This window comes from Oreochromis aureus, linkage group 11 (genome assembly GCF_013358895.1).
Source record: "Oreochromis aureus strain Israel breed Guangdong linkage group 11, ZZ_aureus, whole genome shotgun sequence".
NCBI classification, from domain to species: Eukaryota; Metazoa; Chordata; class Actinopteri; order Cichliformes; family Cichlidae; genus Oreochromis; species Oreochromis aureus.
The window spans coordinates 33775689-33797601 of record NC_052952.1 but is presented as its reverse complement, the minus strand read 5'-3'; the positions used below and the strand labels follow the sequence as shown (position 1 = coordinate 33797601).

Sequence of the window (21913 nt, the reverse complement as noted above, 5' to 3'; positions counted from 1 at the left end):
TGAAAAATGACCATTGCTGCCAGAGGCTAAGTAAGTAGACTAATTATTCTAACGTTTAACATGCAAGATGAAGATGTCCACTGGTAATTTTATTGATGTTTTGGAAGCTACAACATGAGTCAATTGATCAATTAAGTTATCTGCAGACTAATTAGTGGCAAAAATAGTTGTTTTAGCCCTTGAAATGTCTTGAACAGTATCCAGTGATCAGGCTCCAGATTAAGAACAAGGAGACCCCCAAACAAATCTTTCCCAAGAGAGCTGAAACTAAACTTCAGGAGTTGGTTTGAAATCAGATAACTTGAATTGATAGTTTTTTTTCCTTTCCACGGCTTCATGGAGTTGTTTGCATCTGTTAAATTTTTGTTTTTCCTTTTCCTTCACTTCTCTTCATTCCTTCCCGGCAGCTTCTCCAATCACAGTTTTGATTAGATTGGAACAGCCACAACCCTGTACTCAGACCTGGGCCACATCCCAGATTCAGCGCTACATTGTTTTCTCTGTCTTGTTGTTGTCTGGCCTTTTATGTCAATATTGGGGTTCTGCTACAGAGCGAGATTGAAACGTTAACTGTCAGGGAATGTTAATGATGCCATTCTCCATTTCTGCCCCGGTCCACCAACCAACCCCCTCTCCAAGCCAAGGCGGCACCCGTCTCTATCTCAAGTAACATTGAGGGAAGAAAATAAAAATCAAATTGCAGGTTATTCACTATGAAATTAAATTGGAAAACAGTCACATTGTTTCCAGCCATATTGTTTAATATCAGCTGAATGCTCTCTGGGTGCTTCCACATCATATTCCCCATACCAATATGTTGAAATGGAATTGCTGAGATAAAAGAGAGCAACTGGTGTATCTCATTTAATGGTAATGCAGGCAGTCAGAGAGAGAAATGAATGGCTCTGACTGTCTAATGTTGGTGCAGTTGATAGAACAGTAGATTCAAACAGCAGCCTGTAATGATTGAATTTATTTTTGGTGCCATTATTATTGTTATCATCATCATTTCATTAAACCCCTTGCTTGACAATGTAGAACCATTCAGATTAGATTTCTTTCTCAAGAGACATCTTGACAATAGACCACCAGCATCAGGACTTTTGTTAAGATTGCAGATAACCACAAAGATAAATGACAAACTGAGAGTCACAAACAGTGCGTTCACACAACAACAGCAGAGCCAAAGCGACGCATGCACAAATAATGTCATATGTCTTTCAAACATAAACAAATAATTACATGTGAAAAAATGAGTAGTTTCCATTCACCAGAAAATCAAAACTGCAAACATTTGCTTGTATTGCATCCTTATATCAATTATTTGTCTTTTTCCCTCCTTTGTGTTGCAGTTTCCTGTCGCGCTGAGTCCACCTGCTCTCTATTTCTGTATCGACTCCTCGTGTGCATATACAATCTTAGTCTTTTTCTAACAACACAAGTGCTTTGAACACAAATGCTAATCTGTACAAAGCCATACTACCACCTCTTTTAAGGTGTATACAGTGTTAAGATAAGATAAGATGACCTTTATTAGTCCCACAGGTGGGAAATTTGTTTTGTTATAGCAAAGTGCAAAGTTATGTAGCAGAAATTAGAAAACACTGGAAAGCAATAAAATACAATAAAATAAAATAAAATAAAATAAAATAAAATACCATATACAATAGAATAAAATAGAATAGAATAATATATACAATAGAATAAAATGGAAATACAAATACTATATACAACTGAGTTGTATACAGTGTTGCTGGGGTTAGCACAAATTATTATCATTTCAATTCCATTTTATAAAAAATAGCACCAAATCACAACAGCAGTCACCTCAGGGCAATTTATATTGCGAGGTAAGACCCTACAGGAAGACAACATACCACAAATACTGATTTGATCTCTGGGATTTTTTTTAGCTTTTGGCTCCTGTTTGGTTTCACTATTATTCCAGGTATACTGCGAGTCCTTGGTTCCTTGCTCTATTGTGATTAGTTTCAATTTTTGTGTTTCCTTGTGTCATCTCTTTTGTTTGTCTTACATTTTATTTCCTCCTGATTGTTTTGATTGCCTGCACCTGTGTCGTATTTCTCTCACCTGTCTCTTGTCTATTAAGTCCTCTGTGTATCGACTTGCCCCTGTATTGCTGTGCTTTTGTGTTTCTCTGTGTCAAGTGCTCCATGATCTCTTGTGGGTTTGGGGTATTTTGTTAGTTTATCATTTTGTTTACAGTTTAAATAAATGCTTCATTTTTGTTTTAATGCCTTCAGTGTCCTGTGCTGCACATTCTGACACAATAAAAAAAAACCTGACAATGTAATCAGATGCAAAGTCAGAAGATCACAGGTTACATCTCATCATTTGAAATACTTAAACAAACAAACAAAAAAACAGTCAACCTCAGATTATTACTAGAGAATTACTCAGTTCATTAGGGGGTAGGTCTAACATTGTTTCCCTAGAGCCAAACAAATGATACACCAGCCAACCAACCAGAATACTGAATTACCATTATTTTCCTAACGTGGGACAGACATTGTTAACCCAGACACTAAAACCACATTTTGAGTCTCAAAAATGCCTTCAAACTTGTGGGGACCAGGCTTTTGGTCCCCACAAGTATAGTAAACTTCCAATTTTTGGTCCCCACAAAGATATAAATACACACACACACACATATATTGACACATTGTACTAGTAACTGTTTCTTTTTTTTTCTACACAGCAGAAATGAAGGTGATCCCTGCAAGAAAATGTAAACACAAAAGAATTCACAAAGAAAATAGAGCTATTTACACGGCGACAGCTTTTTACACTATTTTATGTTTCAAGCAGCTTAATAATAACTTGGAATAATTTTAAAAAATAAACTAACATCATTCTTGCTTTCTTAATATATTTGAGATCATCAGCTGTGCTGTATTGAAGTTATGTTAACTACAGCAGCAATCCAGTAATTATGGAAAGAAGTTGGATGAGTAGAGAAACAACAGTGCATCATTACTTTATGACATGAAGGTCAGTCCAGCGAGTTACCAGCATCACAAATTGCCAATTAACAATGCCTCAGATTAGAGTCAATGCTTCATAAGTTCACGCAGGAGGAACTCATCATCAGCACCAGCTGCTGGGAGGAGCCTGTGTGAATCAGGCCTTTAAGGCTGAACTGCTTCAAAGGAGCCACTACTGAGGAAGACCTAAATGCACCTCAAGGCTCTAAGAGATGTTTAACCGAGAAGGACAGTGATGGGCTGCTTCATCAGATGTTCTGACCTCAGCGCAGCTTCAACTGTTCTGGCATGAGTTGGAGAAAGTTTGGAAACCCTTTAAAAATCTTTAAAAACTCCAGGTGAGGCTAAAGTGTTCAAAGTCATTAATGGTTTCTTTGGAGAATCTATTTTTACACCTTTCTGCAGCTTCCACAAATCTATTTGTAATGTATCTTCAGCAATGATCTACAATGTAAAATGTGATGAAAAACCCTTAAAAATGTATCGCAACTTTTGACTGTTACTGTATAAACTATACACAACATCAGACACAGCAGAGTTATAATTTATATGTTAAAAAATGGTGAAAATGTGTTTCTATCACACACTGTGCTGTCTTCAAGTGTTAGTTTTTCTTTGTTTCAGAAAACAAATGAGCTTTAACGTCTAACAGTTATTGAGAAGTGACTTTGTAATTAGACTTTACTTAAACACAGAGAAAGCAATTTGACAGCTTAAACCTAAAAACTGAACCTTAATGCCTGCGTGTAAATGTCTTTGTTTTCCTTGGTTTCAAAGCATTTCATAAAAAAAACTGAACTACTCTTCTTGGCTTAAATTAAATTCTTATTATTGGATTATCATGCAGCGCTTATTGTCTACTAATGAGAGTAGTTTGATTTTCTTTTAGATAGAAAAAAGCGGTTCGAGAGTTACTGCAACTACAAGACTGCTTGTTTGACCACATCAAACAAGGGTTAATGCTATTTCTGAAAATGAGAACAATTGCTAATTCAGGAGTCATGTCCTGCATATACTGCTGGGGATAAAAGAGTAAATGGAGAATAAAATTAAAAATCAGCATTCCTCTGAACTTCTCAATTTAAATGAACACACAAGTCACTCTGGCCCAGATGGAGCCACCTCAGGTCAAGAAAATGAGGATTTGAGGTCGAAATCGCATCATTTCTCTTCATTAGCAGAAATGATGCTGAGCACAAACTTGATGAAAAAATATTCAGGAAGTAGCTTCCCTGATACTGCCACCAGAATATCAACAGCCTGTAGTGAAAAACCCATTTCAATTTTGACTTGAGACCACATTTTCTATTTCCCCTGTAAGTTATTAAAGTGGCACCAGGAGGAGGTGTCTGAAGGTCAAGATGAAAACCCCGGAGAGAGAGATAGAGAGCGCAGACAGAGTGAGGGTAGAAGTGACAGAGGCTAAAGGGATAATGACAGAGACTGAGACAGAACGGAAGAAAAAGGACTGAATATGAAAGTTAAAAAAAGGAGACGAAGAAAGGAAAATGGAGGCAGCAATAGAATCCGAGAGAGCGTCTCAAGAAAACTGCCCTCTTTGCTCACTTCTCTAGCACTCATCCATGTCCACTCTCCTTTTAATAGATTTGTAGCATGGCCTCCTGCTCCTACTTCAACAGGCGTGTAGCCGCTCAGTAGATTAAAATGATAACCAACAGTAATGAGGTCCTACAGGACTGCAGTTGCATGACTAATCGAAGGGCAAAATGCAGAGAAAGGTTCAGAAGCGGGGCTCGAAAGGCCGGCATCAGGGCTGGTAATATATAGATTAGGCAGGAGAGTTGAATCATGATGACGCAGCATTACCAGCCTGCAAAAGAGGAGGGCGTGTCGTATATATCATCTGAAGTGCCATTTCAAGCAGGCTTTCAGCAGCAATGTACACAACAGTGACATATGATACACAGCCAATTCATTATTAAATCAGTGATTTCAAATCTCTGGCTCCTGTTTGCTGCTTTCATCTTCTCTATGGAAAATACATCTATGCAAGCTGCTTGGTTTGCTAATTAACATTAGACGTGAACCATGAGGGAAACACGGCTTTTATCACAGATAGATATGCACAGCTTCTCTGAGACACGGGGGTAATATTCTGTATTTTAAAGTTATCGTAACATTTATTCTGCTTCATATCTCAACATGATGACCAGCAGAGGATTATCAATACCACAAATCATAAACACCAAAACCCACTGAAGTGCTAGCTCGTTTGCAGCTAGCTGGTGGACAAGCCACCAGCTACAGAACCAATCAGAGAATACGTGGAGAGCAAAAGACAACTGTAACTAGAGCGGATTTTTGACTAAGATTCAAAGAATGAGACCACAGTTTGATACCAAGTTCTTATAAAAAAAAAACATCACATTCACTAAATAAATGAATAAAAAGAACTTTATGTACAACTCTGGTTCTAATAATTTGGGTTTGCTCCTTTATTACTGTAAGAAAATAATTTATGAGACAGCAGGTGTTTACGCCAGGTGTCACATAAATTTATACCAGAATATTTCAATGAAATTTCTGATAACAATTTCATTTCATTGATGCTTACTGACAGCAGCTTTTCTAAGTGTAAGTAAATAAAGAGTATTTTCCATCCTTATCTTCCACTGAGCTCTTGCCATTAATGACGCTCTTTCAAGTTTGAAGTGTGAATCTATTGAAACAAGGTGGCAGCAACAGCAGCGTTAGCGTATAATAGTGACACGGCATCAAATGTAAGCACAAATGTATTTGAAGAAATTTCAAGTATAAAATAATTGGTTAACATTTTAGTTAAACAGAAACTAAACTAAGAGAACCTTGTAACTAATCAGGAGCTGCAGCATATTGTCACATAATAAAGATGAAAAATATTCTCAACCAGGGACATTGTATGTTGGGTTAAGCTTTTAAGCTTTTCCACCCTGTAACCCCATCAATAAAGTCCATTCAGCATTCATTTTTTAACAAAGTGCAGCTAGCAAGTGCACCAGTGGTGCTCTGTTCAATTATTTGCTTACATTTACTGCATGTGTCTTCTCCTTCATCGCCTTGTTGGTCTTAATAATGTGTTTTTGCTTGAAGTGGTGAAAAATTGTTTTATATAGGAAGTGATCTTAATACAACTCTAACAACAATGTAACAATGATTTTAAACTTTGACATTAATAAAAAAACACTAAAAAACAAACAAACAAATCTTACAATTATGGTTATGTGGTGCAATTATCCAACTAATTAAGACAGCTGCCGATTACTCTGTTACTACTTTAATACATCAGTTGTTTAACACTGAATCGGTCAGGTTACTAAGTATTTCATGTCAAACGATGTAAACCAAAAACAGGAAGCAGGAGAAGAATCTGTTCTTCTGAGGTGAGATGGAGGTGCAGGTAAAATGACTCTATTGCTGCTCATTATTTGCTAATTGTTGTTGGTCTGTCAGTATTTGGGTCAAGCTAATCTCATTTTGGATTGGATCTAATTATGTGGGTCGAGGCTGGAGATGCTCGGGTAACCTTTGATCAGATCCCTCTTTTATAAAGTAATTATCTTGGGTTTAGGTAGATTTTTTTTTTTTTTTACCATTCTTTAATCTGACTAATGCTCATACTAGACTTAATTACTTACTGTAGGTCTGGTGCCCTCTCTATGTGTCATAGCTTTTAGTTAATAATCCTAAACTATAATATTTTGCAAAGACTGTGGATCTTGTACTATTTGGTCACCATTTGCAGAACAAATAGTTTTCTTTGTAGATAATTTGCCATCATACTCATGGCAAAAATTGTTGAACATCAGAGCAGAAATAGGATTTTTTCACGAAAGAAAAACAGACAGCATTGCAGAATGTGGACATGATGTTGAGAGTATAGAAAGAGCACCTACTGGCTGCAACAACAAAATATCAGCCCATATATCTCTCAGTTAAATCACCAAACATCAGTATCCTATATCCGTTTGGCTCTACTGTAGTTTACCAATAACAATTCAACTCTGCAGATATGACTGAGTGGCAACAGAATGAAAGTTGTAATGTTGCTATTAATTTGTGGAGCATTCGCATCTTGCTACGTCTGCGTTTTATCAAGGTGTAAGGTTGCAATTATGTAAAAAATAAATAAATCAAACTTTTGTCACTCCTCTTCATTGGCAACTGTGCTCCAAACATTGGGTGACAAGGTGTTATTAAGAGATTACAACATGATTGCTTGCTGGCACAGCTGTAGGCATTTAAGTGTTGTGTTCTCTGGGTCTTCAGACAAGGTGACATGCTGAATAAAGCAATTTAAGGTTTGATAGCAAAAATAATGAAGTCTAGAGAAACCACCAACTACATTCATCTGCTTGGAATAAAAGCCACCGCAATTTTTCTACAATCATCCCTCCCTATCTCTTGCTATCCTCTTTCCAGCTGGGCACAACCTAACAAGACATTCAGCTTGGCATTTGTAAAACAGACCTACCTTCTTGACGTAGCCCTGGATGAGCTCTGGGGTGGGCACCTGCTCAGCAGACAGGCACTCTTCCAGCTGGAGTTTGCACGGTGGGCCGACTGGCTGGCTCCTTTCCACCCTGCATGCAACACAGTTGGGGTGACAATGAATTTCAGCCTTTCAGTGAACCGGCCTGTTGAGCAAATGCTCAGAATACATAAAACCACCGATGCAAACCCACATTCACAGCCAGCTTAAAATTATAAAATTACAGTCACAAACAGGGTGCTATTGACACCCAGGAATCAAATACAAAGAACCCTCTATCAACAAATTATGCTGCATCAAGAAGCTTTGTTAATGCTATTGTTGCCCAGTGGGAGGTAAAAGAAAAATACAATAACACTTAAGTGAGGCAAAGATCCACATGGATGAAAGAAAACACACACAGTAAGCAGGAATTTCAATGCAAATCTCATCTGCCCCCCCTCCTCCCTGCAGCCCTCCCCTTTGAGGCCATATCAGTATTTTGAGCACAGAGAATCTATTTATATGATATTGTATTTTCCTACTTTGTCCTCTGGAGGAAATCCCAGAGCCAGCCCCAAGGAGACTAATGCCCCAGCTTCTATCTCCCAGCTTCTCATCCTGTTGACAAGGCGAAGAAGCCCCACACACAGTTTTCCTCAGTGTGCAGCTGAGTCAGTGTGCACATACAGTACGTGTTTGCGTGCAAGGGCTACACGTCTGTGCTCTGCATGAGCTCTGGCTTTACACGGACACCTGATGTGCAGGAGGGTAAAAGATGCATGCATGCAAGCTGCTGTGTGTATTAGGGGCTGCCCTTGCAACTTCTCAGTTCAGGCTCTGAGTGAGCGTGCATGTCTCATCCTCTTTGTGTGTCGCTGTGTGATCCTTATGCTTCATCGCAGTGATTTTCCTGCCATGGCCCCACTGTATGTATCAAAAAGAGTAGTTTGGTGAGATGTATTCATGTGCTCAGCTAAGAAATATTTCAGAATATATTTTCAATGCAAACAGACCACAAATAGTTGTTTTCTGCAGGTAATTTAATAAATGTGAATTTGTATTAGGATATGCTTGTTGGTGGATTATTTTAGTGGCAGAGTCATGCTCCCTGCACTTTCCCTTGGTCAACTAGCCATCACCTGGCTCTTCAGCTTACAGATGAGTAGCATAGATAGTTTTATTTAAACCTAAGTAAAAAAAGAAAATAAACCTATTTACAAAATGTCAAAATACTTCTTTAATGTTTGGCTGGCTGGAGCCTATCACAGTTGCTATAGGGTGAGAGTCAGGGTGCACTTGGTACAGGTTGCCAGTTTGTCTCGGGGTCATACCTACATGAAAATTTCAAATTAAATGGCAACTGCAGTCTCTGAACAATTGACATTAACGTGAATATCCTTAAATTTCTGTGGCTGAAATTTCTGAAACGAGTTGGTGGGAATTTCAGGTTTGAGTAGGGAACTGCTAACTTTGTCTGAGATAGCGAACTTTAAGTGCACAGAGGCTTAAAGCGACAGAAGCTGAGACTGTTTCAGACAGAAAATGAACTGAGAGGCTGCATAAATGGCCAGTAAAAAATGAAAAAAGCACTTATTTTTGAGCTGTGAATCATGAAAGGTTTCACCAGTAGAGTTCCAGAATAAAATACGGAGCTGAAAATGAGCATAATAGCACCCCTTTAAAGTCCAAACTGTCAGATTTTTTAGGCATAAAAGACACTGTTATAGTCACAGGGAACCCAAGAGCTCATTTATATATATATTTTTCATTTCACTCTCATTTTCAAGCTATTTTTTTCTTCCTTGTCAAAAACATCGAGCATGTAAAGTAAAATATTGTATTGCATTTTCACTTTAAATCCTGGCCTATTTGCATATTAGACTTCAGAGTATGAGGGATTACTGAGTCATTTCACTTGATCGATTAAAAAAAAAACAGCGAACGCACTTATACTCAACTGTCACTGACACCCATCGCTCAGTGTATACTGCTGCTGCAGCATACAGCAGAGCAGAAACTGGGCCGGCTGACTTGTTAAGCAAAAATTTCACACGCTCTGTGAAACATTCATTACGACGAGCTGGGAGCTTCTTCTTCTTTTTTTTTTTGCAGCGTCATAACAATCAAAGGCACAACGGCAAAAGCCTGGTGGCAGTGCCAGAATAGGTACATGTATCCCCTGTTGGTTGCGACATAAATCTGAACCAACCAGCTCGGCTGGGCTTCAGGCACTTCTTCAGGAAACAAAACAGAGAAATGGAGACAGAGATGCTGTCAGCTAGTAGAGTTTACACAGTGCAGCAGAGAGGGAAGCATTTGTTTTGTTACAGTCTCAGTTTTTAAAATCTGATTTCACATTTTCGACCTTATGAAACATGCTTTGAGAAAACACCCAGAGGTTTATTGTGCAGTTATGTGACGGAAGTTAAAAGACAGCTTCAAAGGATGAAATAAAGTGTCCTTCACTTTATTGGATGTTGAAGGAAAATTAAAACGCCTTCTGATCATTTGCCATTAAAACAAAAGCGATTCAGTCCTTCTAAAAGACTTTTAAATAAATAAATCACTCTAAAGCAAAATCATTTCCTTTACTTTTGTGCTATTAAATGTTTTCTATGGAGGAGGTTTGGGAAACTAATACTAAATGTTCATGGAAGAGACTTCTGCAAGCAGAGAGAAGGAAAGGGCAGGGAAAAACAATTCAAACTGAGCTCTCAGTCCTGGAGGGAGGCCTTGGGTTAAAAATAGCAGCTGCATCACCTGCAGTCCATCTTCACTGTGTGAAACGGTGACTTTTCATGCAGCTTGCAGCACCGGCTGTCAACCCCTGAAGCCTCGTGTGGTTAGACGGGTGTCAAATGCCTGCCCACCTATGTGGAGCTCCCTCCTGTGTGAGTACACCTGCTCCACTCCATCCTCTCTCGTCTCTTGCCACAGACGGGTCACATGCTTTGTTTCTCCGTAGAACATCTTTTGTTAGACTAATCACTCCCACTGGAGCTGAACGTTCACATGGAAACTAATTGCATATTACCTGTTAATGGCTTGCTTTGGGATTTGTTTTAGCATTGTAGTGGCAACATCATCTGTAAATCTGTGGTTTCCAATTACACTTTGTTCACTGAAGTATGAAAAGTGATTCTGTTGATACATTATTGTTTTCCAGTGGACACCAAAGTGAAAAAAATGTCCAAAACAAGTTTAGTTGTTGTCTATTATTCAAAATATTATTCTCAGGACAACGCTCTGAAGAGAACTTTTGGCAACTTACAACACGATTAAGAAGAAGAAGAGGTTTGGCTATTGATTGGTAATTCCTGGCAATAACCACTTACTTCTTTGGTAGTAGTTGAGATCATAGCTGTCTCACCATAAACCAAAAACAGACTATTTACCCCTGAGTGTTGCTCAATAAAGAGTTAGGTAGTGAAACATCCAATCGGAGAGGCCACTGGCCATCGTCTGATCACTTAGCCACTTGGGACAACAGGCTAATTTTTAGTGTAGCAGGAGGCCTATTCACTTGTCATTGTTTATAAATACTGACACATCCATCCACCCATCCATTTTCTTCCACTTATCAAATTTAAAGATGCATTTGGGAAGGAGCCTATCTCAGATGTTATAGGGCAAGAGGAAGGGTACACCGAGGACAGGTCGCCAATCTGCTGCAGGGGCATCACAATTTGGGCTTGCCATTTCACCTAAAATGCATGTCTTTGGATTGTGGGAGGAAGCTGGAGTATCCAGACAAAACAGGGAGGGGGGGGAGGGTTCAAACTTCACCCAGAAAGGCTCCAGCCAGCTGGTGGACCAGGACCGGGACCTTCTAGCTGTGAGATGACACTGCTAACCAACGCAGCCCCAAGCCTCTTCTAAATCTCATTCTAATGTAATGACTGCTCAAAGTGCTGTTGCTCCAAACCACACAAGCCACATTGACCTATTCACACATTATTTGTGGGTTCAATACCTTGCTCAGTGGCACTGAGGGAGCTGCTGACTGAACGGCTGGTTAGTATATGACCAGTTCTACCTCATGAGCCACAGCTGGCCATTATGTTAAGGGGGAGCTGTGGCTTCACTGTTGACCAAAGTGGTGGACATACTAACCACGAGAGTTGTCACTCTCGTTACCCTGTGCTTATCTGCTTAAAGCACGATTACAGCATTGAATGCATATTCTTCAGCTTGCGGGCCAAACTTGCCTCCAGCAACCTGAAAACCTCACAGCAAATGACTCATCCCCTCTTTTACTTGCCCACAAAAACTGATACCATTGCTGAAATCATAACCTCGCACCTCCTGTAGTATATTTCATCGAAATATATAGCTAAAACATACTTTCACTTACACTAAGTAAGCATGTGTGCTTTCAGTAAAATGCTTTAAATCATTACTTTAATATCACCCAATTGAGAAAACGGCTTGAGAATAGTTAAACTGCACTCTCTGTATGCAAAAAAAGCTTTTCACTCACACGGCATAAAGAAAGTCAAGGGTGCATAAAAGCATTCCACGGCAAAGTCAGCGAATGACTCAAAATATGAATTTCCTTCTGGCCTTTTTGCATCAGAAACAAAGTCGTGTCAGTCCTCTCCCACCCCAGCTCATCTATTGCTATGACGACACAGTCAGGATGCATCTGAACCCATGTTTAGCACTCTGCCACTGTGGTGCTTTAATAATACAGCACAACTCTTCTAATGTCACATTTTCACAGGTTCGTGAATAATTTCACCAGAGCGAATCCCCCCGTAATGGTTTTCAGACCGTACCTCTTTATTTTCCTCCTTTTCCATCCCTCTTGCACACTCTCCACCCTTATCCTCCCTCTCAACCCATCTCTCTCTTTCATCTCTCACTTTCCCTGCAAGCACACAGGAGCTCTTTGCAATTACCCAATAATGATGAATATATCCCATCAGACATTGCCTGCTGAACTGTAACCCTATTCCATCGTGACCAAATTGAACACTGGAAAATTTGACAGTTGACATTTTAAATTTTCAAACGGTGCAATCCATTTTGTATGCATTTCTTCTTCTTTCCCACTGCAGGATGTAATGGGCTTGAACACCACCAGTGACAAATTAAAATATAGGGTTTTTAAAGTTTTACCCCCCCAACAAGATGTCAGTCAGGTGACTGCGTCTGAACACGTGTAGATGACATAACGGTGAATGTACACAACCTCTTTGTTAAATTCCCACAGCATCACCCCGTCCATTTGAATTGCCTTGTTGACTGAGCCTTTCACACTGAGGTTAATACTGTAGAGACTTAACTGGGATTGTGTCTGCAGACATACTGTGCATGTCAAATATAAATATAGCTGCTGTACACCAGTCAGCTCCTCTATTTTGACTTTCGCTTTGTTTTCTGTATAGTCACAAAAAGCTGTTCATTTTGGAGCGATGGATGAATGGCTGCCTGCTGACATGTTTTCATTGTAACCCTCCACATCCCCCAACCCCTCCACCCCTCCCCACCTTCTTCTTCTTCTTCTTTTGATCCCTGGGCCTGACAGGGAAAGCGAACAGCAGAGGAGATGTTCTCCTTTCTGGTTTTGCTGATTTCTCTTCCCTGATCCCCTGGTGGAGTTTTGGATTCCCTTGGGCTGATGCTGATGTGAGCAGCTGTCTCCACGGTGACAGACACTGCAGATAAAGCCTGGGCCTTGCATTCGGTTGAGGCCATCAAAGGATGGTAGACTTCCCTGCCCTTTTCACTCAATGTCTGTCTCTCCTTTTTTTTTAAACAGCATTCAGCCTCCTTCTGTCTTTTTCTTTCTGTCCAGCTGTGATTCTCTTTCATTCCTCTTCCCCCTTATGGTGTCCCTTTTCACAGGAGCAAGGCAAGCATGTCTTTAAGAAAAAAAATACAAGAAATGCAGTCTATTCAGCTGCTGCCCTTTCACTCAATGAGTCAATATTTTTGCTGTCCAGTTTTCCAGAGCCAAGGGGAGCAGAGACCATGTGCACAAATATCTGTGCATGCCAAAAGTGAGCCTGAAGTGTTCTATACAACAGCATCGGAGGTGATTACTAATGGACACAGAAGGGAGGGAAGATAAGGTGCCATGCATTCTAACTACACCAAACCCCTGCAGGTGGGGCACGGGTGTCCTGGGGAAAAAAAGGACTGAAACTAATTTGAATAAATATGATTGTTGACAAATCTGCAGATGCTTTCGTGTTGACCTTTATTTCAATAAAATCCAACTTGTGATATTTTTTTTTTTTTTGGCTTATGAAGGTTTCACAGCATCATATAAGGGCATTTCATTAATTTTCTTTAATGTGTAATTGTAATATAATCCATGCATTTGGTGTTAGCATAGTAAAAGTCAGCTTTATTTTCTGCATAAATAGAAAATAAAGCTTCTCTAATCATCAGGTTTAAAATGAATAACTCAGTTCTATTTTGCAGTTCTTTTGATAGGAAGGACAGAAAGGATCTTTTGATTATGAGATACAAATGTCATATGCAATGCACTTCAGTATAAGGCTAATACATATGGTTATCACTGTAGTTTTAGCAAGTGCTAAACAATGATGCAGAAAAATGAAGCCAAATGGAGGTGCCAAAATCTGCAGTTCCTGAAGCAGCCACTTGGGATCCGTTCCAAAAATAAAATCAATAAATTAGTCTGTAAAATCAATTCCTGTAGACTTCCATGTTGAAATCTCCAATTTTCCATTCTCTTGCTCTTAATTAGGTGTCACCTCAGTTAGAACTTGAGTTAACAAATAATTAAAGCATTTCATTCATTCACTCTCTCACCTGATGTGACACATCAGTCACATCAGGTGTCATCGTTTTGGTAATCGTTATAGAAACGAGTTTGTTTCACAGTCTCTGCAGCATCCTACTGTAAACGCTCTCTCGACCTCTCCTCTCCATTCATTTATTTCCTGAGCAAGCGTGCATCAGATGACCGTATAGCAACTAAGTCTTTTAAAAATGTTTTTCCCTTTTTCTGGCAGAGACGTCACTGTCTCCCAGTGGCTGTCAGGTGAGTGACAGTAAGCAGGGCATATCGTAACGACCTGCACTGCTCAACTCTGCCAAAATTACTGTAAATAATGATAAAACAGAAAGTCTGACAAACCCAAATTAAGTTGTCATGCTTGCTGTGATGAATTATCCCACACTGTGGAGGCTGTTTCTCATACTGTACAACAAGAAAAATCAGTGGAGGGTTTTTCTTTTTTGTTTTGTTTTGTTTTGTTTTTCGCTGAAGGGAGAAAAACAAGCCTGATATCTGCAGCAAACACTAGCAGGGATGAGGAAAAAGCAAGAGGTATCTTAAGACTGGCTCACTCCTCCAATGAATTTAAATTATCATCAGCATACAAGTGCACAAACTAATTTGTTTACTTCTCATTTGTGACTTTTTTTGAGCTGCATTATTTATCTTTTGTTCTGTTTTTGTGTAATGCTTAGTTTGCTTGTTTATTTTCTTTCTGTTATATTTTCCATAAAGATAAACAAAGTTTCATTTCATGTTGTTTTATTGAAACTTTATCACCTTCCTGGTTGCTTGCCTGTTTCTGTTTTCAAATATTTATTTCTCTGAACATCAACAATGAATTCCTGTCAGAGTAAGCCTCCCTTTAGTTTTATAGTTTTTCTTACATGATCACTCTGTGGTTGTGGTACAACTGTCGGGGCACGGCAGCTCTCATTATTACACTCCTTACTCTTGGTTGCTTGTAATATTGGGTATTGGTTTTCTGCAGTTATTGCATTGTCGCTGTGGGTGAAAGAGTTAGCTAAATGACTGAAACGTCACTGTAGATTAGTGACTGTGGTGTTGCATTTTTGCTCAGCAAGTAAAGATCTACAGGAACAGTTTGTCAGTATTTAGGAATGTGGTTTAAAGGAACAGTTCACTCCAAATTTTGCAGTTTTTTTTTTCTCTGAACTTTGGTGCTTTTAATATATTTACATTGTTTCGTGTGACACAGGAATTAAAAACAATGTGACAACTAGATTATATATTATGCCTCCAACTGTCTTTTCTGCTCCATCTGTGTGAGATCCAGGTCTGCATGACAACTGTGACTCACAGGCAGCCACAGGAGACAGCATTTTGCGGCACCATCATGCAGGGATGAGCTGAAGTGTTTGAGGGATTTAGAGTGTAACTGCTTTAAAACAAACAGGAAATAATAAATGATCTGAGCATGATAGTTTTTTTTAACACAATTTCTTCAGTTTCTCAGATTGATTTGGACAGTGGTTAGCATTGTTGCCTCACAGGAAGAAGGTCCTGTGTTTGAATCCACCATCTGGAATCTACCAAGTTCTGTGTTAGTTATTCACAGTAAGATGTAAACATGGTTATTTTGTTGGCTGCAATCTACTTTTGTGTATTGCAGGAGTTCTATGCAACAAATTGTCAATAAAACCAGACAGTCCCAGATTTAAACCCAGTGGGAGTTTCCCCCCAAAGAGGGACAAAGGACCCCCTGAGGGAAACTCCCACTGGGTTTAAATCTGGGACTCTCCACCATTGACCCTTAGAACTGAAGAAGCTTCTCGGATGAGAGGTGAAACATCTTCAAGCAACTCAAAGAAGTCCAGACGCTTTTCTTTCCAAGCTCCTTAGACTACGATGACCTGGATGACTGAGAACCTTCACAGACACTTCACTGTTAGCGATAAAAAATGGTAATACTGTAGTTTAAAGTCCACACTTTCAACACAAGGTAAAATGGAGACAAAGCTCAGATCATATTAAATTGGTTTCTTGATGATGGGTTCACTGTACTCAATTGACCTCCACAGTCACCAGATCTCAATGCAGTAGGACTTTTGAGGTGTGACTGAACAGTAGATTTGCATCCTGGAGGTGCAGCCAACAGATATGCAACAGCCGTGCGTTGCTATCATGTGAATTTGGACCAAAATATCAGAGGAATCCAACCAGCACTTTATTGAATCTATGCCACAAAGAAATAAGGCAGGTCTGAAGGCAAAAGGGGGTCCAACCCAGTACTTGCAAGATGTGCACAGCTCTATTAAATTCTTGGGAAAGGCAGAGACTTCTACAACCTGGATAACTCATATCCAAATAATCAAGATAAATAGTACTGCAGGAGGTAAACTACATAATTTGATTTTGGATGTACTCTTCCTTTAAGCTGTGAGGAATTTGATTTTTCTGAATTTGATGCAGCTCAGGTAGATCAGAGAGTCATCTTTATCCCGAGTGTCGTGCACATACATTTATATCAAGCCACTTTAGTAGAGGCGCAAATGTAAAGATAGCAAGTCAACGAGGCTCAACAAACAAGCCAAAAAACAGGCGAAAGGTTCAAGTGCTGTCTGTCAACCCATACAGACTCACACACATCCATGCCCTGCAGCCAGTGGACAGTTTTTGGTAAACAGGCCTGAATTCTTAGCTGGGCTTCAGAGCCAGACACAGCAGCCACTGGGGCTTCAACCTGTCTGCATGTCACTGCTGCCAGAAAGAGGAAAAAAAACATTCTCTTCATAGATTCTGTCTTTTTGATTGTCATGTTTTTATTTTAACTGACTTCACAGTTTGTGGTCCTGAATAAACTGATCACATTTCATGACCCTTGGGGCCATCAAATCCAGTCAAAACTCAGTGTTCTTCTATTTACAGGAAAAGCGATATTAAGAAGAAATCTGACCGGTCCAAAAGTAACCATCACCCCGTGCTGTCATTCACTGCCCCTTCATGTCCTTCAGCCACCATTGGACCAGCTCCCTGGCGTCCTGCCTCAACTGAAATGTGCGCCCACCCCCACAGTTCCCAGAAAAAAAACGGTGGGGCTCAGGCACGAGGCTGGAGGGCAGATGTAGGGGGCAGTAGTGACTTTGGGCCATGCAGCCAGTTTTGGCTTGAGCGCCGAAAAATCCCATGTGACAGCTTGCAGAGCCGCAAACAGATGTTGTGATGCTGTGGTGTCAACATAGCAACACTGGAAGGTTGTACAATTGATATGAGCCTCCACAGTGTGTTTTCAGATTACAATGATGAAAATCTTTTTACTATTATGCATTCCAAAAAAAGAAGTAATTTCTGAACTATAACACAATAGCAGTAAACATAACCATTATGTAGACCCTGATGTCTGCCACCAACCAGCCAAGCTACCATTTTTGCAGAAGATGAAGCAAAACCTGATTCCCACTAAGTGTTTTTCTGCATAATGACACCAATTAAGGTACATTAGTAATCTTAACAGGCTTTCTTAAGTGACTATAATGGCTTCATCGTTTTGTGCAAACAAAGGTCTTATTCCCACAAGTGTAGCTAAGATGTCTAAGGCCCATGAAAGATGATTGCCTCGGGGCCAGACCCCAGTCTTTGTTTGGTAAAATACTTTTAAAAAGAGCCCTTTCTTTCCAGTTGTCACAACCTTTTGGCTCTCAGTTTAATGGTGAGGCTGATTCTTGTCCAAAAAACGCCTCCCAAAACTTTTTTTTCAGTATTTTTTTTTACTTCAGAAAACTTCAAAGTAGTAAACTTTAGTAAACTACTAAAGTATTTTTACTTTTTTACATCCTTTTTCAAATATCTCTATTTGCAATTTTAACAGAAACACTTTACTGACAGTATGCCATCTCTTCGGGACGTTGTTGCACATGAAGAAAACTATATGTTGTTTTTTTTCATAAACCTCACAATGACTAACTTGCCTGGAGAGGAAGTAGCTTAGCTAAGATTGAGTAGGAATTAATAGTTTAACTCTCTCCTATGTAAACATATTCTTAGTCCAGTCAGTTACACATTTAAATGTTTCTCTTACCCATCATTTAATCGGACCAGTATGGCCCTGTAGAGCTGGTACTGTGGGCTGTTAGACTCTGGACCACAGGGGTGGATGAATGGATGAACAGCAGCCAGAATGAAACCCTGCTGGTAAAGCTCCTGCAGCTGACCTGGCAGCTCTCGCACTGATGAGAGGCGCAGAGTGGAAGTCCCACCTGAGAATAGAAGTGGGGAAGAAATGTGTTAGAGAAACATGTTTGCATGTGGAACAGGTTTAATGTGAGAGCTTACAGCTTAGTGATAGCTGCCGAAAAGTTCTCATGAAGGTTAAGTGTCATTTGTTTGTCAAACAAAGCAACCAGGACTATTTGGATTTGTGTTCATTTAAGTTTTCTGTGTTTTCCTGTCAGCCACCACTGCCTATGTTCATAATTCAGCTATTCTTCTGTTTACTCTGAACAAATTACAGACTCTCCAAAGCAATCACTGCTGTTGCAAGAGTGGGTTTTTCTCCTGGAAAAAACGACAAAGATGAACTAAATTTCCTCTAGTATGAAGTAAATTAAATTTAATTATTTGTTCATAAATCATGTTAGTGCACACTTCCACACAGGAATTTACACAAAATGTAATTTGAAGCCATCTAAATTACACAAAAACAGATTTCCCTCATCAACTGATCGTAACACAAAGTATATGTACATTTTTGAGGCAATAATTAGTTTTAAGCCATTAACAGAAAGACTTTTAGCTTGCAATAGCAACGTTTTGACACTGACTGTCATGGTGACAGATGCTTTCTTTTTCCCCCATTTAGTCTCTTGGCCTTTCTCAAACTTTCCATATTTGGCTCTTCTCTACCTTTCTACTCAATGTCCTCAGACTTTCCTCCATTATGAATCACCTGCTCTTGCTCTTCCTTTCGTCACACTCACCCATCGCTGACTCACTGTTGCACACCTGTTTATTTTTCTGGATCCCAGCACACAAATGTATAAGTATGGCAGCATGTTTTAACCTCACCCATTCTGCCTGTGCCTTCATTTGGGTCCATTTTCTTCACTCCAACATCAACTATGACATGCACACTTGTAACACTTATTCTAGCCTTCATGCAGCTCAATGTGTAGTGCACAAAGAAATATGTACAGTCACAAGGGATTTTACCCCTTAACGCCTAGACTATCATATTTAATACACAGGGCTGCACATAAGTGGTCCGCAGGTGCACATTCGCTGTCAAAATAAAAGATGCGCACCAGATAAGTAGTTGCAACGCGCGTTTGCGTACATAAGATTTTCTGGAGGAGGACAGACATTTGTTTAGACCTCTTAAAGATGTCGAAGAAGCAAGCTCCTTTAAGCAATTACTTTGATGTTCCTCCACCTCCAAAGAAATGTCAGAAGGAGTCCGAACCGCAAAAGAAGCGCGTATTCTCGGAAAAGTGGTTGCAGGAGGTGAGCTGGCTTCAAACAAATGATGAACACACAGAGATGTGGTGCAGAATATGCCGTGAAAATCCCACCCTAGAGGACAAAAACAGTGCCTTTTATATGTACGCAAACGCGCGTTGCAATTTCTAATCTGGTGTGCATCTTTTATTTTGACAGCGAATGCGCACCTGCGGACCACTTATGTGCAGCCCTGTTAATACATACAGTTTTTTGAGGTTTTGGGACTTCTACTTGATCTACTTTTTTCTCTTGAAAAATCTAAATAAATTTCACAATACACTTTTGAACAATTAAAAAATCTGTAACAAATTGAAAGTCAAACATAGTAATTAAAATGTAATTAATTTCTTAAAGAAATTTGTCAGATGCTTCAATAAACTTTCAATTTTTGAAAAAGATTTGCATTTTTATGGCCATTATTTTACAGTTGAGGCTTTAAGGGGTTAAAAAATATACTAATGGAAGTACTGAGAAATATTTCTCACTGCAGTTCTTGGAGTTTGAATCATTTCTGTCACACAACCTAATGACAGAAATTACCATTCTTTGTCACGGCTGTTAGCGCCTTTTGATTCACCCTTTTTTCTCTCACTTGAGCTCTTCGTCACTGTAGAAAAGTTTTTAGTCCAGCTAGACCTGCCTACAATTACAAATCTATTGACAATTATACTGATTCTTGTCCAGAAAGCATAACAGATATTGAGTTCAGATACTGATTTAAGAGTCATTTCCATCTTCTTGGCAGTTAGCTTTTTGCTCCAGCTCCTCAATCTGTGGGTTGAGCAAAATCCAGTCAAAGCTGATTGCTATGGCTCTGTATCACAGCAGCCCTCTATGTTCTGACACTCTGAGTTGCTCTCAGCTCAACTTAACTGTCCAAGAAGAGAGGATGGAGCCCCAACATTAATGAGCAGCAATCACTGAGCTTCTAAAAAAAGAAAGTTAAGGGCAGTGCTGCTGCTAAAAGCTCCTTCTCAGCATTATTTTCTTTCAGCAAGGACCCCAGACATACACTCGAGGGACAAAAACCTGCAGCAGACCGCAGCTGTCAATGGTTTCACTCAGGGAGCAACCAGCTGTAATACAACAAGCCACACACAGCTTCTGTCAGACAACATCGCCAATTTGGATGTATGGTAATGAGTGTGGGAAGAGAGAGTGGTTTAGGTTCAGGAATGCAAGTAATTGCATTAGAAAATAGAGCTTAATATCTGGATGAAGAAGAGGAATGATGGAGAAAGAGCCACAGCAGCGGTGACAACATAACAAGAAAGCCATAAAGACGTAAAGATGGGGCCTGGGCCTGGATGGATGATGGCTCGGATCACAGCAGTACGCTGTATGTGGCAACATTTACTGCAGGCTAAACAGCTGAGGTGAGTGGGAGAGAGCCAAGATAAAGAGCTGGGTGCAGAACGAGAGACCGCAGAGGGAAGAGACGAGAAAAGGGAGGATGAGGAGGTCTGGTTGTCTTTACAAGCTGTCACAAGACATGGGAAATGTCACTTTGGCTAATTAGAGTCAATGAAACTACACAGAACGAAAGGTTCAGATCCATGGGAAAAGTCAGTCTGCTAAAGTTCAATGGGAGGTCAGAGTGAGGGCGAGTGTGGGTTCACCTAACTGACGATGCCAGCAGTGTTGGCTTTTTGTGTTTGGTCTCAGGTAGAGTCAGCAATGCTAACAAGCTTTTCAAATGATCCCAGTACAGTCCATGAAAAGAATGAATCATCTTTAGAGAGGTAATCAACATGCTTTTTTGCTTAACTTATCAAGTAAAGTTTGATTGCACAGTGTAGTGGCTATGAAATAATGGCATAATCAGCATTTAGACTGGCTCCCTGCAAGCCTTGCTTTCATTATGCAGTTCTGTCTGCCACCGTGTGCGAAATCTCTCAGGAAAATTAAGGCTTGACTGCACAACCAAAACAGGAAAAGGATAGCGCTTTTGTTTTCCCCGGTAGCTATAGGTAAGTTGCCCATGTAGCTGAAGTGGCAGATGGTAGAGTAACTGTGGAAACTTTAACAACAAGAAAAGTTATCAGAGGAGGCAAAGAAGGTGTAGAGAAGAGTGATAAATCAGGACAAAAGCAACCTGGAGTTAGCATTATTACTACTAAATCAGCAAATGATTAAACTTGCCTATTCATTAGCCTTTTGCAACCCTTTCTTTTTAATTTTATTATTATTTTTTTGTCATTTTAAAGTTATGTGGTCTTTGCAACA

At 39.7% G+C, this 21913-nt stretch overlaps 1 protein-coding gene across 1 annotated transcript in view; it reads right to left on the bottom strand.

Moving 5' to 3' along the window:
• Window positions 1-21913, bottom strand: part of LOC116311336 (raftlin) — a 125068-nt gene that overhangs the window by 51081 nt on the left and 52074 nt on the right. Inside the window, exons 3-4 of the mRNA XM_031728425.2 lie at window positions 18270-18447; window positions 7477-7585 (exon numbers count right to left, since the gene is read on the bottom strand). Of these exons, the coding sequence (XP_031584285.1) occupies window positions 7477-7585; window positions 18270-18447 (287 nt within the window). The remainder of the gene's footprint in view (window positions 1-7476; window positions 7586-18269; window positions 18448-21913) is intronic.